The sequence below is a fragment of the Zonotrichia albicollis genome, chromosome 5 (assembly GCF_047830755.1).
Source record: "Zonotrichia albicollis isolate bZonAlb1 chromosome 5, bZonAlb1.hap1, whole genome shotgun sequence".
Lineage (NCBI taxonomy): Eukaryota > Metazoa > Chordata > Aves > Passeriformes > Passerellidae > Zonotrichia > Zonotrichia albicollis.
In genome coordinates this window covers 15,353,064-15,365,193 of record NC_133823.1, presented here as the reverse complement: position 1 = coordinate 15,365,193, position 12,130 = coordinate 15,353,064, and the positions used below count along the sequence as shown (strand labels likewise).

The 12,130-nt window shown below is 42.9% G+C and overlaps 1 protein-coding gene across 31 annotated transcripts in view; it reads right to left on the bottom strand.

Annotated features, from left to right (window-relative positions):
* ADGRL3 (adhesion G protein-coupled receptor L3) overlaps window positions 1–12,130 on the bottom strand; it is a 488,531-nt gene that overhangs the window by 24,827 nt on the left and 451,574 nt on the right. For all 31 annotated transcript variants that reach the window (XR_012580371.1, XR_012580372.1, XR_012580370.1 and 28 more), the window contains 3 exons: window positions 11,636–11,804; window positions 8,756–8,881; window positions 6,106–6,202 (listed from right to left, as the gene is read on the bottom strand). Coding sequence is in view for 28 of the 31 variants with exons in the window: in XM_074540856.1 (XP_074396957.1) it covers window positions 6,106–6,202; window positions 8,756–8,881; window positions 11,636–11,804 (392 nt within the window). In the remaining 3 variants the exon portion in view is untranslated. The remainder of the gene's footprint in view (window positions 1–6,105; window positions 6,203–8,755; window positions 8,882–11,635; window positions 11,805–12,130) is intronic.

Sequence of the window (12,130 nt, the reverse complement as noted above, 5' to 3'; positions counted from 1 at the left end):
AATCTCTGTCACACTGGTCACATTAATCCATCAAGGAGCAAACAAGCATCTTGAGAAAGGCTGATGCATGACAACAGTAGCACTTCCACTGTCCAAATTTCCACCTTCTCTCTGCTTTATCTAGGCAGTAAACGGTCAGCACTGGCAAATGGGTTATAATGAGCAGCAATTGCACTTGGAAGTGTACCAAGGATGGGCTTTGAGATCCCTGGGGAATCCAAATTCTGCTCCTTCCTTTTTTTTTCTTTTTCCTTCCTCTCTTGCTTGCCTATGCTTTTTAGCACACCAAATTCCACCCTGTTTTCACTGCTGTATTGGCCAGTTATGTCCACACCATGGCACCCACCATCCCTGCAGACAGCTAAACTGAAACTTCTTGATCTCACAGCACTGAGACACATCCAGCAGCCCTCATCTCTCAGCAGAAACGGCAGATTTGGTGACCAAAACCTGACTTACTGCAGTGTCTCAGGGCTAACCTATACCTCCTGTCTTACAGAGTGACAGTCTCCTACCAAAGGAAGAATTTACTTCTACTGGTGTTTTCTAAATAACTGCTTCTGAAAAATGCAGGAAAGTAAATCCACCTGAAAACAATTCTGCAACACATACAGCTGTCCCTGCTGAATTCACAGTGCAGATACGATTTCAGCCTGGAAGCCACAGCTTAATTATATTTTTGGGTGGGTGGAAGGAATTTGATGGGAGATTTCATTTAGGAAACAATCAGGTCTCGGTTGGGCTAGAAATCAGGATATTAATGTTCTTCATTTTAATTTTCCTCTCTGACTCAGATTCCCACTGTTTGAATTTGAGCTCAATTTGTTCTGTTCATTATGAAGAAATCCACATGAATTTGACATTAAACTGCTTACCTCTGAAAACAGTAGCAATAATTTCCCTTTTTCCTGTGTGTGTTTCAGATTAAGTCTTTGTGGTTGACATAAAAACACAGAGGAGAAATAATAAAGCAAAGGGAAATCAAGTATTTATTCTGGAACGCTACCCAGAAGAGGAAACATGCAACAGCACTTATGCATTGGGAAGAAAAAGCAAGGGGGAGTGACAAACAATAAACTCATTTCCATATCCCATTTCAGCCCATTTGCATGGGAGCAAACAGGGAATGAACACAGCTTTCCTAGTCAGGGATTATATCTGTTGTGCAAATACTGGGGATCTGAAGGCTTTGTGATGGCCCTGATGGGGTTTGACGGCAGGGGCTTTCTCTCTCATGAATGGAGCCTTAGGGCCACATGGATGAATTTGTATTCAAGACTTGCCATCCCTCAGGAATAGCTGGCAGGGGTCCTGGGCTCCCATCTGCAACAGCTTTTGAGGTCCTTACGACCCCCATAGGCCTCGGTGATCTTGATGAGATCCACCAGGAAGGCACAGCCCTGCTGGCTCTGGCCTTGTGGAACTTGGACCTGCCTTGTAGCTCAATTTCCAGCCCTGTCTCTGCCACTACCTCCTGGTGGTCTGGACCAGGCTCATCCCCTCACCTTGTCCAGGGCTCCTGCCTTAATCCCCTGTGGGCACAATGAACCATTACTGAGGGTTTGGGTGGTGCTTGACTCTCCCTCAGCTCCCAGGTGCTCTCCCTCATGACACAGCTCTGCTCTTACAGCTCCCTGCTGTTTCTTTTCTTTCACACTACTGGAGCAGCAGGAAGTGCCTCCAGAGGACCTCCATGGATGAGAGTGATGGGGATGGAGAGCAATATATATATATATATATATATAAAGACAAGAGTGTACATACTCATGTTTCTATTCCAGGACTGCTATTGGGATAAACTATTAAATTTGCTGTCTAGTTTATAAACTAAGAGTCAGTGCATTACAGCAGGACAACAGCACTTGACCCAACACAACACACTTCTGGAGCAGTTTCTATTCTCTATTAAATCTGTTGGCTTTACCCCTGCCCCAGTTATTTCTCTGAAGAGGGAAAAACTACTCTGTGCTAACTTGAACTGATATACACAACTCCATCTGAGCATTTTCGTTTTACAAAACACTGCCTTGCACCAGTGACACAGCCCTTCGGCTCTGCGGCTCTTGAGCCTCCCCAAAACAAGGAACAGGCCCTTCTTGAACAGATAACTTCCACTTTTCCTCTGGAAAAAAAATCATACCACCACTTCCCTTCCCCCAGCTTGAAAACCTGAAGAGTAACAAAGTACCACATAGTTCATAAAGATTTTTTTTTCTCACCGAGTTGTCTCATATCCAAAGAGAGACAGTAATTACTGTATTACCTCTCACCTAAGACATGGATAAAAATAGGCTGGTGTCACATTGCTATGACTGCTTGTTTGCAAGGCTGGCTGAGCTATTCCAGAGCTTTTTGACATTAACACTCCAAAGGTGCAAACAGACCCATCTCTCACGATCCTGAGGTGGCCAGCTGCATGCACCCAAAGCTCAGACAAGCTCTGTTGCTTCTCCTTCATACATTCCACTTCTGAGCCTGCAAAGCACTGAACTCCAGCAAACAGTCCATCCTACAGGCACTCTTTTTGCACTACTTTTTCAGCACTGCATCCCAGGGCCTGCATTAAGATCACACACCAAACACCCTGCAGGCAAAGGGAAACTTCTTTTTCCTACTTATGAGGTAATCAGCTTGGTTCAGCTTTTACACCTCTGAAGTTTTCAGCACTAGGAAAATAAATGCAGAGCACAGGTTGGATGTGAAATACACAGAAAAAGTATGCAGCCAGACCCAGGGTGTGAAAAATTGGACAGAGTTGCAGAGTGGGAATGCAAGGAGCAGAATTCCCCCTGGATCCTGAAACTGAGACCATGATCATGGGCTGGACAGGCATGCTCTTCATTCGACAGTAAAAAAGGAAATCCACAGCCAGTTTCTCTTCCCTTCCTCCTGATTTCAGTGATATAACAACCCCAAATTTACATCACTACAAAGCCATAATGAGCAGCAAGGGGAAACAAAGGCAGACATACTTTTTATTAATCAATAATTAGATGCTACCTTCAGGAAATAATCTGAAATAGTCTTATATGCCTTAGGACAGAATAAAGTTCTCATTACAGACCACATTACATCAGGCATATTTGGGGTTATGCCTGAAATTCCTGGTGTGATAAATTCAAATAAGTAACATTATGGTCAATTACCTTGGCAGGGAGAAGGCAGAATAGAAGATAAAAGAGAATATGAAGCTGAAAGAGCCATAAGCAGTGTGTTAGCTGCTAAATCAGAAAAGGACATAGCTGTATGTCTAAAGGAGGCATGCACTAACTCAGATACTATATTCCAGACTGATGCCCAGCAGGTTCATGAAGGAAGAAGGGATGTCACAGAGAAAAGCAGGTCATCATACAGGAAATATGGATAGCTAGAGCAGTCTTGCCTGGAATGTTACCATGTGGCAGGAGGCTGTGAATATGATGAATGGTATCAGGGAAAAAACAGGTTTCTGTGAGATAGTACCCCAGTTAGAGGGCCAGTTTCTGCTCCCCAGCAGAAACATTAAAACTCAGTGCTGGCCCAGGACATGGAGAAATGGAGTTAAGCTCCAAGACCTGGATGCTAGGACAATTCTGGGGACAAAGGATCATTCTCTTCCTGTTTTAAAACAGAGACTGCTCTTTGAAGGCTTTGGGGAAATTGCCAGCACATATAGAATGTTTAACTTGGGATAATACAGATAATTTTGTGCAAAAAGTGTCTAGGCCGGGAGGGCTGGAGTGGGAGTTTTGAACAGAACTAAGACCATGTTGTATCGATCTCAGGCAAGGAAAGCTACTGACCATACAGTTCAAGGCTCACATTTGAATCTTCTGAGTCTCAATAGCATGCTTGTAAATAAAACATTAATGAAACAGCTCCTTTAAAGATGAATATATATGTAAATATTAAGAGCAAGACAAGCACTGTGAAAAACACATTGCCTCACTGCTCTGTTCTGACTGCAGTTATCTGAAGAGTTTTCTTTGTGGAAAGCCCTAACACCTCAAATGTTGCTTTTCAGCTGAAATAAACAGGATAAAGGGAGAAATACCTGGAGAGAATACTGTTGATGTCAGGTGTTTTTCCATGTGGAACTGACCACCTGCTGCTTTGGAGACGTCATCTCCCATAGACATATTTTTAACCTCCACTTTGCAGATACTTCTGTTTACCAGACAAAATCCCCCAAAACCCAACAACTTCAAATATTTTGCCTGCCTGTGTGAAAACGAGGGAGGATGACCATAGAACTGTAAAACTTACTCAGGTCACTTCAGTGTTCCACCTAAAAGACTTCCCATTCTAAGACCCTTATCATGCTGTTTCTGCAGCCAGTAGAGAGATTCAGGCCCTTCAGGGGATTCACCTCATCCAGTGTTACACTAGGAAAATATCTGGAGGAAACATGCTTTGAAGATGCTTCCCCTGCCAGTTCATTGCCCAGTTGACGTTTAAATAACAGGCACATATTGTAACAGGCTATCACCACACTGGGATGGATATTGTCCATTTGAAATCTCTTCACTTGTCCCAGTTGACACACATACTTGCCTCTTGGCACGGAGAAAAGTACACAACCATAAAAGGAGAGACACCTTTCTTTTGGTAACAAAGCCAGGAGATCCTGTTTGCTAAAACACAGTCCTTGGTAAATCAGTTGCATCAGAGAGCAAGTTCAACTTATGTGCTAACTAGAGGAGCAAACATCTCATGCATAACAGATTCTGGTTTGCCACTGAGACGGAGCAGTGGGATGGATGGCTGAGGGAAACTGGCTTTTGCTGGAACCTCTGCATGACAACCAATTCCCCCCTCCATTAGACTCAAACTGGTGCTCTGCAGTCCTTAATGCAGAGACAGAGAGAGATGTGAGGGTGATGTATGTGGATAAATCAGGCATTTGCAGTAATGGAATGTTATAGTCAACTTTATTAATGCATCTTCAGTGCAAAGGGAAAATATCCTGGCACAAAAAAAGACCAGTGAGTTGAAGAGCACTACAGCTCCATGTTAAACTGCCTTCCTCCTTTGCACTGATTTGGGCAGTGTGTATAATGCTCAGAGAACAGAATCATGTACCCCTAGTTCCCCCACCACTCAGCACTCAATATTACTCAACACAGTCAAAATCCTTCAAGCCTATCCTCAGGCAAAAATCACCCTAAAATCAGAGAGAATAAAGACTGAATAGGAACCAAAGTCCCAACTCAATTCTCAGTACAGCTTTGCAGAACAACCATCAGGACTGGAAATACATTTGATTTTTATCATCATGAGAGAACAGCTAGGCCCAGTAATCCCAATTCTACCCTCTCTTAATTTCACCATCAACTGGACAGATAACACAAAACAGAGTCTGGCATCTGGTTGCTGAGGGTTAATTCATGAAGTAGCTGTATGGAAGAGAAAGGAAACAACCTCTCAGGCTCTTTTTCTTGTATTCTGTTTCCTACAACTCTCTGAAAAACACTTGGTTTAAAAAAGCTGTTCATATTTCCCCTTGTGCCAGACACCACATTTTGTTTGGCATATACATTTCTGATAGCCTTTCCTCCACAGATGTCTGTAAAGTTCACATCAGTCACTTCTTCAAACTAGGTATATTAACACCAACACAGACAATTTTGTTCCAAGCACAGTTTTTCCTTACGTCTATGTTCTGCTGTTCACTTTTGCTTCTGTAAAGATGACAGTATTGCTACATATGCAGGACAATCAGGACTCCTGTGATGCTTAACACAGGCTGTACAGTGCTGCAATGGCCCATTTTCACTGTCAGCAACGAGGCCTGACACGTCAGCAGCTTCTGGCACTAGCAGCTTTCTGAGGGAAAGGGGAGATTTCAGCTTTATTTAATTTCTCTCTTTCAACTTTTCTAACTTCCTTCCAGAAATGACAATTCTTAAAAACGCACGTGTAGAAATAAAGAAAGAAAAGAAAAAGAAGGCAACAACTGCCATAGCATCTCCTCCCATTTATCACTGTAACATTTCTTGGGTGGTAGAACAGGATCCAGTGACGTTTGGGGTGAGGGGGAAAAGGCAGGGGACAAAGAGGCAGTATATTTCAGACTCCTTAAAGCCATCAGAAGAGTTAGAGATATGAAAAACCATTTATAATTACCTCTGTTGAGTGAAGCTGAACTGTTTATATCTCCAGTAATAAAGGAAGACTCGGACTGCTTTCGAACTGTGTCATTCCACATCCTACGAATCCGGCTCTGAAGAGGGATTGAAGCACAGCAGGCAATGAATTTTTAGCAGCTGCAGAGAGGTTTCTTTCTGCCTCACTAAGGATGGCTACTGGCATGTCTAGCTCAGGATGAGACTTGCTTCTAGCCAGCTGTAAGCAAGCAGTTGCTGTTTTGTTGTAACCGGCCTCATGCATGTCAGACCCTGCCAGACTTACTTCGTAACACAAATGCCTAGCTCAAAGAAAGAGTGTATATTTGAATTGCTTACATCTTAATTTAAAAAAAATAAATCACGCATGAGAGAAACTCAGACCCCATGCCAGCTGCAGGTTTACCAATATAGCACCAAATAATGGAAAAATAACACAAACACAGAAGCACGTGTGTTTCTCAGACAACTTGTTTCTTATTTTTTGTGAAGTGTAACAGAAGACTTGATAATAACAGAAGTTTTCTATAGCTATTTTCCATCTTGAGGATTTTAGGGGGGCAAAAAAATTCCCCGCAAATGAATGACTTCTGTTCTCATACTGAAAAATCTGTGATGCTTTTGCCATCTGTGGTATAGCTTCTGCTACTGGCAAAAGTGTCCTGAATATGTTGGCCTTCTGTTTTCTTCCTCAAATATGCTGTGAAGTATCTGCCTCTGTGGCATTTACATCACTGTCTCACTCCTCCCCAACGAGACCTTGCAAAAGATATCAAAAAATCAGGCAAAATGCATCTTGTGAGCAGTTCAATCCCAATTCCTGCATGAAAGTGACTGGAGAATCCAGGTGTTCCAGGGAAACTCTCCCTCACCTCATGTCTGTGACTCTGATGGACGTTTTCTCTAGCTGTGTGAAGGTGATGGTAGGTGGTATGGGGGACTGGGAAGCCTTTTTCCCATTGTGACAGACCAAGTTTTTCTTAAGTGCCAAAAATCCAGTGGTTTCTCTAGTGAGATTTTAGCCATGAGAGATTTACCAAGGCCTAATCATATGGTCACAGACTGAAAAGTCCTGGATTACTCATTAACCATGGCATAACAGCATCTCCTAATAATGCATTAGCTCTCTATAAATGGAAGTACCATGTGACATGAGGCCCATGATCTTTCACAGTAATTATTTTTCACCTGGACATTTAATTTATTCTATTTCTCTGACATGATCCATTGTAGATTAATTATTCTGTTTTCTATGTGCTTCTCAGAGAATAAAGGGATCTTTGAAGCTTTCCTCCTCAAGGTCTTCTCTATTTAAAGTTAGGACCCAATGTTTTCAACAACTTAGGCTGATCTCCATCTATTCTCCATCACCTGTGTGAGGTTTCTCCTGGCTACAATAGGCCTTAGGAACTTCCATCCTTTCAAGGACACGTTTCTGCAGGCAAAATAAGACTCAGTTCACCCTCAAAAGGGCTTGTTCTCTTGTGCTGGGACTGGTGAGAGGGGGGAACCATTGAAGTCAACCCTTCTTAGAGAGGAGGGCACCAGCACAGCAGCTAAGTTTTGTAACACCAGAGGCTTTCAAATCAGCCACCTAAATGCTGCTGGATATTTTGAGTTTTGGACATTACTTGGATTTGATGGCCTGCTGAAGAGAGGTTCTATATTCTATTGCTTTTATTTGCTCTGCATAGCTATCAGACCTTTGAAAACACCAAAGCAGAGCTTTTGGATGACATCTTGGAAACCACTGCAAATAAATAATGATTTGCTCCAAGACATAAGTTGCAAATTAGGTTTTCCTGGAAAGTTATAAGCTGTTACTCGCTGCATGTCTTTTATAATTTAATAGTGGAACTGTCATGTATAATTACTTCCATTACTAATACTGAATAAATTTGTGTTTGGTTTCTATTGATTAAGAAATAAGTTTCTTCATTTTATATGAACTCTTCATCCATAAATCTGCATCTCTACACACAAGTTAGCTTCAAAACTGCTAAGTGTGCAAACTACACAAAACCTGAATTTTCAGGTGAACAAAGGCAACAAATCTAGTAGCTTAGTGAGATAGTCTGACCCCAATGGCTTGCCCTAAGAGGTCTATAAGCTAAGGCAAATTGTGTGAGGCACAAAACAGACCAAACCACTGCATGTCAGACAGCCAGCTCTTTCACTGGGAGGTCTGCTACAAGACACTGTAGCCTTTAAATTTTTTTACAAGAAAAACACTCGGGGCTTATAGCATCATTCTTGTACATGTTAATAGTTAATAGTGACAACCTTCATCTCATGATTAAAGGATGTACTGGAATGTAGCACAGCTGACAAAATGCTTCCACCTCCTGCTTCCCATGGAGAGCAGGCAGGATACCTGAGGTGATAACTACCAACCTGCCTCTGGAAGGCAAGTCTGCACTTTTCATTCCCAACAGAACTGTTCAGAAGGTTCTTGAAGAGGCACTTAATTGCCAACACATCTCAGGGGAGACCACTGTGTTGAGTTCAGGTCTGGAAGTGAGGGAAATCTCTGCAGGTGCACTGGGAAGTGGCCTAGGGCAGCTCCTTTGGTGCCGAGAGGAACTTTCCTCCCAGAATAGCTGAGAAGGCTCTTGGCATGGCCTTGGGACACAGACAAAATTGTGGGTTACCTGTGAGCCTGTGGAATATCTTCCAGGTGTCCTTGACCCCGAGGTTTTTCCTGAGCCGATGGAGCTGTCTGTACTTTTCCCACTACAGCAATGTGTGCGCAGGCATTTCCCGTACTCCTTACGGACCTGGCCACGGAAAGAGCAGAGGTGGTGAGCAGGCAGCCCCTCCTCCAGCCCACTGCCTTCTGATTGTCAACACAGCCCCTGGTTTTTCCTCAGTGTTTGGCTGACACAAAACCTGCTGCACTGTGTGGGAAAGCAGGCTGGTACCCCTTGCAGCTGAGCTCCTGGCTGAGGATGCCACAAGAGATTTCAAAGCTGCTCATGGGCACCAGTCAGCTACAGCATCCTCTGAGGAACATCAAAGGAGCACAGGAGAAAATGCAGGTACACTATTTATGACTGAAAATTAATATTGTTGTAGATTTGATATAAACTAGCATATTGGCTCATCAAGGCACTAAAAGTTATTGCTTCTGGCAGGGGACTAAGAAAGAAGAATTCCAAGAGAAACATATGAAAGCTATTGATTTTTTTATTAAATAAAAAGTTTCTTGCAGTCAAATTGAAATTTGAGGAAACAGTAGAACCAGCAGCATTAGAGATTATATTCCCAATGCTCAAGGATGGCTGGAGCCTGCTTTTCCACAGCACTGTGCAAGCCAATCATGCTTTAAATGGGCATTGTAGTCAAACCCGTGCCACATCCTTTGCTTCAGAGGAGCTACGCTGACTTGTGCCAGGACAGGATCTAACCTTCTACCAAGCTTCAGGTGAGACTTTTTATGGGCAGCAATACCCAGAAACCAGATGGGACAGGGATAAAGGTGAGCAGACTGTACTGAAAAAGCCAAAAGAGGGTCATGTTTCCCATTGACACAAAAAAAGCCCCCAAACCATCATGCATATCCAAAACACCAGTTGCAATTCCTTGAAGCACACGGTTAGCTGTACAGTTTTGCCAAACTCTCCATGAGCATTTCACAACTCTGTGAAGCAACTGTTTAAACAGCAAATTACAGCTTTTTCATTAGGCTCTTCCTTAAGAGCTTGAGACAAACACATACCACAAGTGCCCAATGTGCTCGAGTGCCTAATCAATCCTTTGCTGAGAGAAAATAATTCAATTGCTTTAATTAGCCACCCACTGCTCGCCTCTCTGCAGCACTTTGCCGATTTTCCAGGCCATGATAGATAGGAAAGGAAATTTTTTTTTCTCCCTTTAAATAATACCTCCCTCAGCTCTTAGGTCAGAGAGGTGCATCCACCCCACGTCAAGGTACCAGCTGCATTCTCCTTCCCTCTGTGCAGCTGTAAATCAGGAACAATTCCACCATCATCAGTGGTGATTTAAGGGTGTAAATTGGCTTAAGACAGAAAAGAGAATGGTTCTGTCATGCTGACTGAGAACCCCACGGGCAAGGAGGCTGTGGAGCAGTGCAGGGATGCTGGGCTAGGGACTGACCCTTTGCGGGGTGCATTGGAGCTGAGAGGATGTACCAGTCAGAAGAGTGCAGAAAAAAAAATTCAAACTCCTCACAGAGAAGCACCTGCAGGTTTAATAAGCAATGGTGATGCTTCCTACACTCATTATCATTTTGCCTGGAAACTTTCCTGCTGAAAGGTTTGGGATCATCAGCAGGAAGTTGCATCTAGATAAAGCTTTAAAGCTTCTTAAGATGGACAAATCTGAGATGCAACAACAAGGATAAAACTCTTAACCCCAGAAGTCTTCCTTTGGTTTCAAGAATGCCACTTGCACACAGCTCTGTAGATCCTTACAAAGGCATCACTTGCAGAGCTCACTTTTTATAATTTTGATTATGTTCTCATGGGTCAGATCTCCCTTGCCTGTATAGGAAAATGTGAGTAACAGAGGAGCAAGCCTGTGGCTCTCAGATTGAGGACAGATCTCAACACAGACCTGACTTTACTCAATAGCTATTTCACCAAAAGTTACTGGTTACCCTGAGAAACTGGCACCAGTGTATCCACATAAAGTCTTCCCTACTGGTTCAGTAAAGTTTTGAAACTAAAATGCAAATTTATCAGCAGACATGCACAGAATTGGAGAGCTCTGTATAACAAAATTTAAGTAGAGAACAAAAAGGTTCTTAAAAATACTTATTACTGATTGTCAGAGGCTGTAAATTTGATCTACATAAACACCGAATTTTCATTCTGTTGTGTTTACTTTTTCCCCCTGGAGTTTATCTAAGTTACTCCACTGTTATCTTGCAAATGTTAATTGGGGCATACTTCAATTTCCACCAAGAAGCACTTGCTGTGCTTGCTTTGAGGAAGATTTCTACAACACTGCATCAGACCCAAGCAATACAAAGGCTAATAAACCACTGCAGAACACAGGTCCCTCACTTCTCAAAAAAGCAGGGGAAGCAGCCCCTATTACATCCCATCAACCCACATATGCTGCCACGGAAAGGGGCAATTTCCTGCAGGGGCTGCAAATGAGGATGTAAAGCTCCACTTTGCTGTGAGCACTCAGCCACAGGAGCACTTTCTGGATGCTGGTGGATTCTCTCCCCTCTCATCCCCACTGGCATGCAAGGAAGGAGAATCTGGCTGACAGCAGGGAAAGCCCTGACAGCAGGACCCTGCAAACTGACAGCTGCCTTCTCCCTTGTCTCTGACACATCTGCCAGGGCCCTGGCTGCTGAAATGCCACTGCCACAGATCCTTGTTAGAACCTCATTCCCCAGCACCTTGCTGGTTTCCAGTCTAAATACCACCCTTATTAGGTGCACGGAGATAAATCTGTGTGATAGGAATTCAGGGAGCACAGAGGATGCTGTGCTGTGGTTGTTAGGCAACAAAACACCTCGTTACCACCTCTCTTGCTGCTGGGAACCATCATCTTACCTTTTTCTGGAGGACACAATGGAAAATGAATATAAACATTCCCTGCAGAGAATTGAATATGGTGAAGAGATACGCCATGATGACTGTGCTTTCATTAATATACATGAGTCCGAATGCCCAGGTCAGTCCTAATAGGCAGAGTAGGGCTATTGCACCTATAACCCAGGACCTGTCAGGAGAAACAAAAAAAAAAAAGAAAAAAAAGAATGGGATTGGTTTTTCAGCTACACAAAAGAAGGCATGTGTCTACAGGCAGGAAGATTTTGCCCCTGGTTTTAGCAAGAAGAAAATAGCATTTCAAAATAAATCATAGGGAGCTTTTGTCTTCAAGCTGAATGCAGTTTACAAATCTTCAAGCTTGAGGAAATACAAGGAAATGGAAGTGTTATGAGCATAGAAATTTATCATAACCAAAGCACATTTGTAACCACAATGTCTCTTTTTTAAATATGTAAAAGCAGTGTGCATGTAAATGACATGTAGATGTTATTTCTG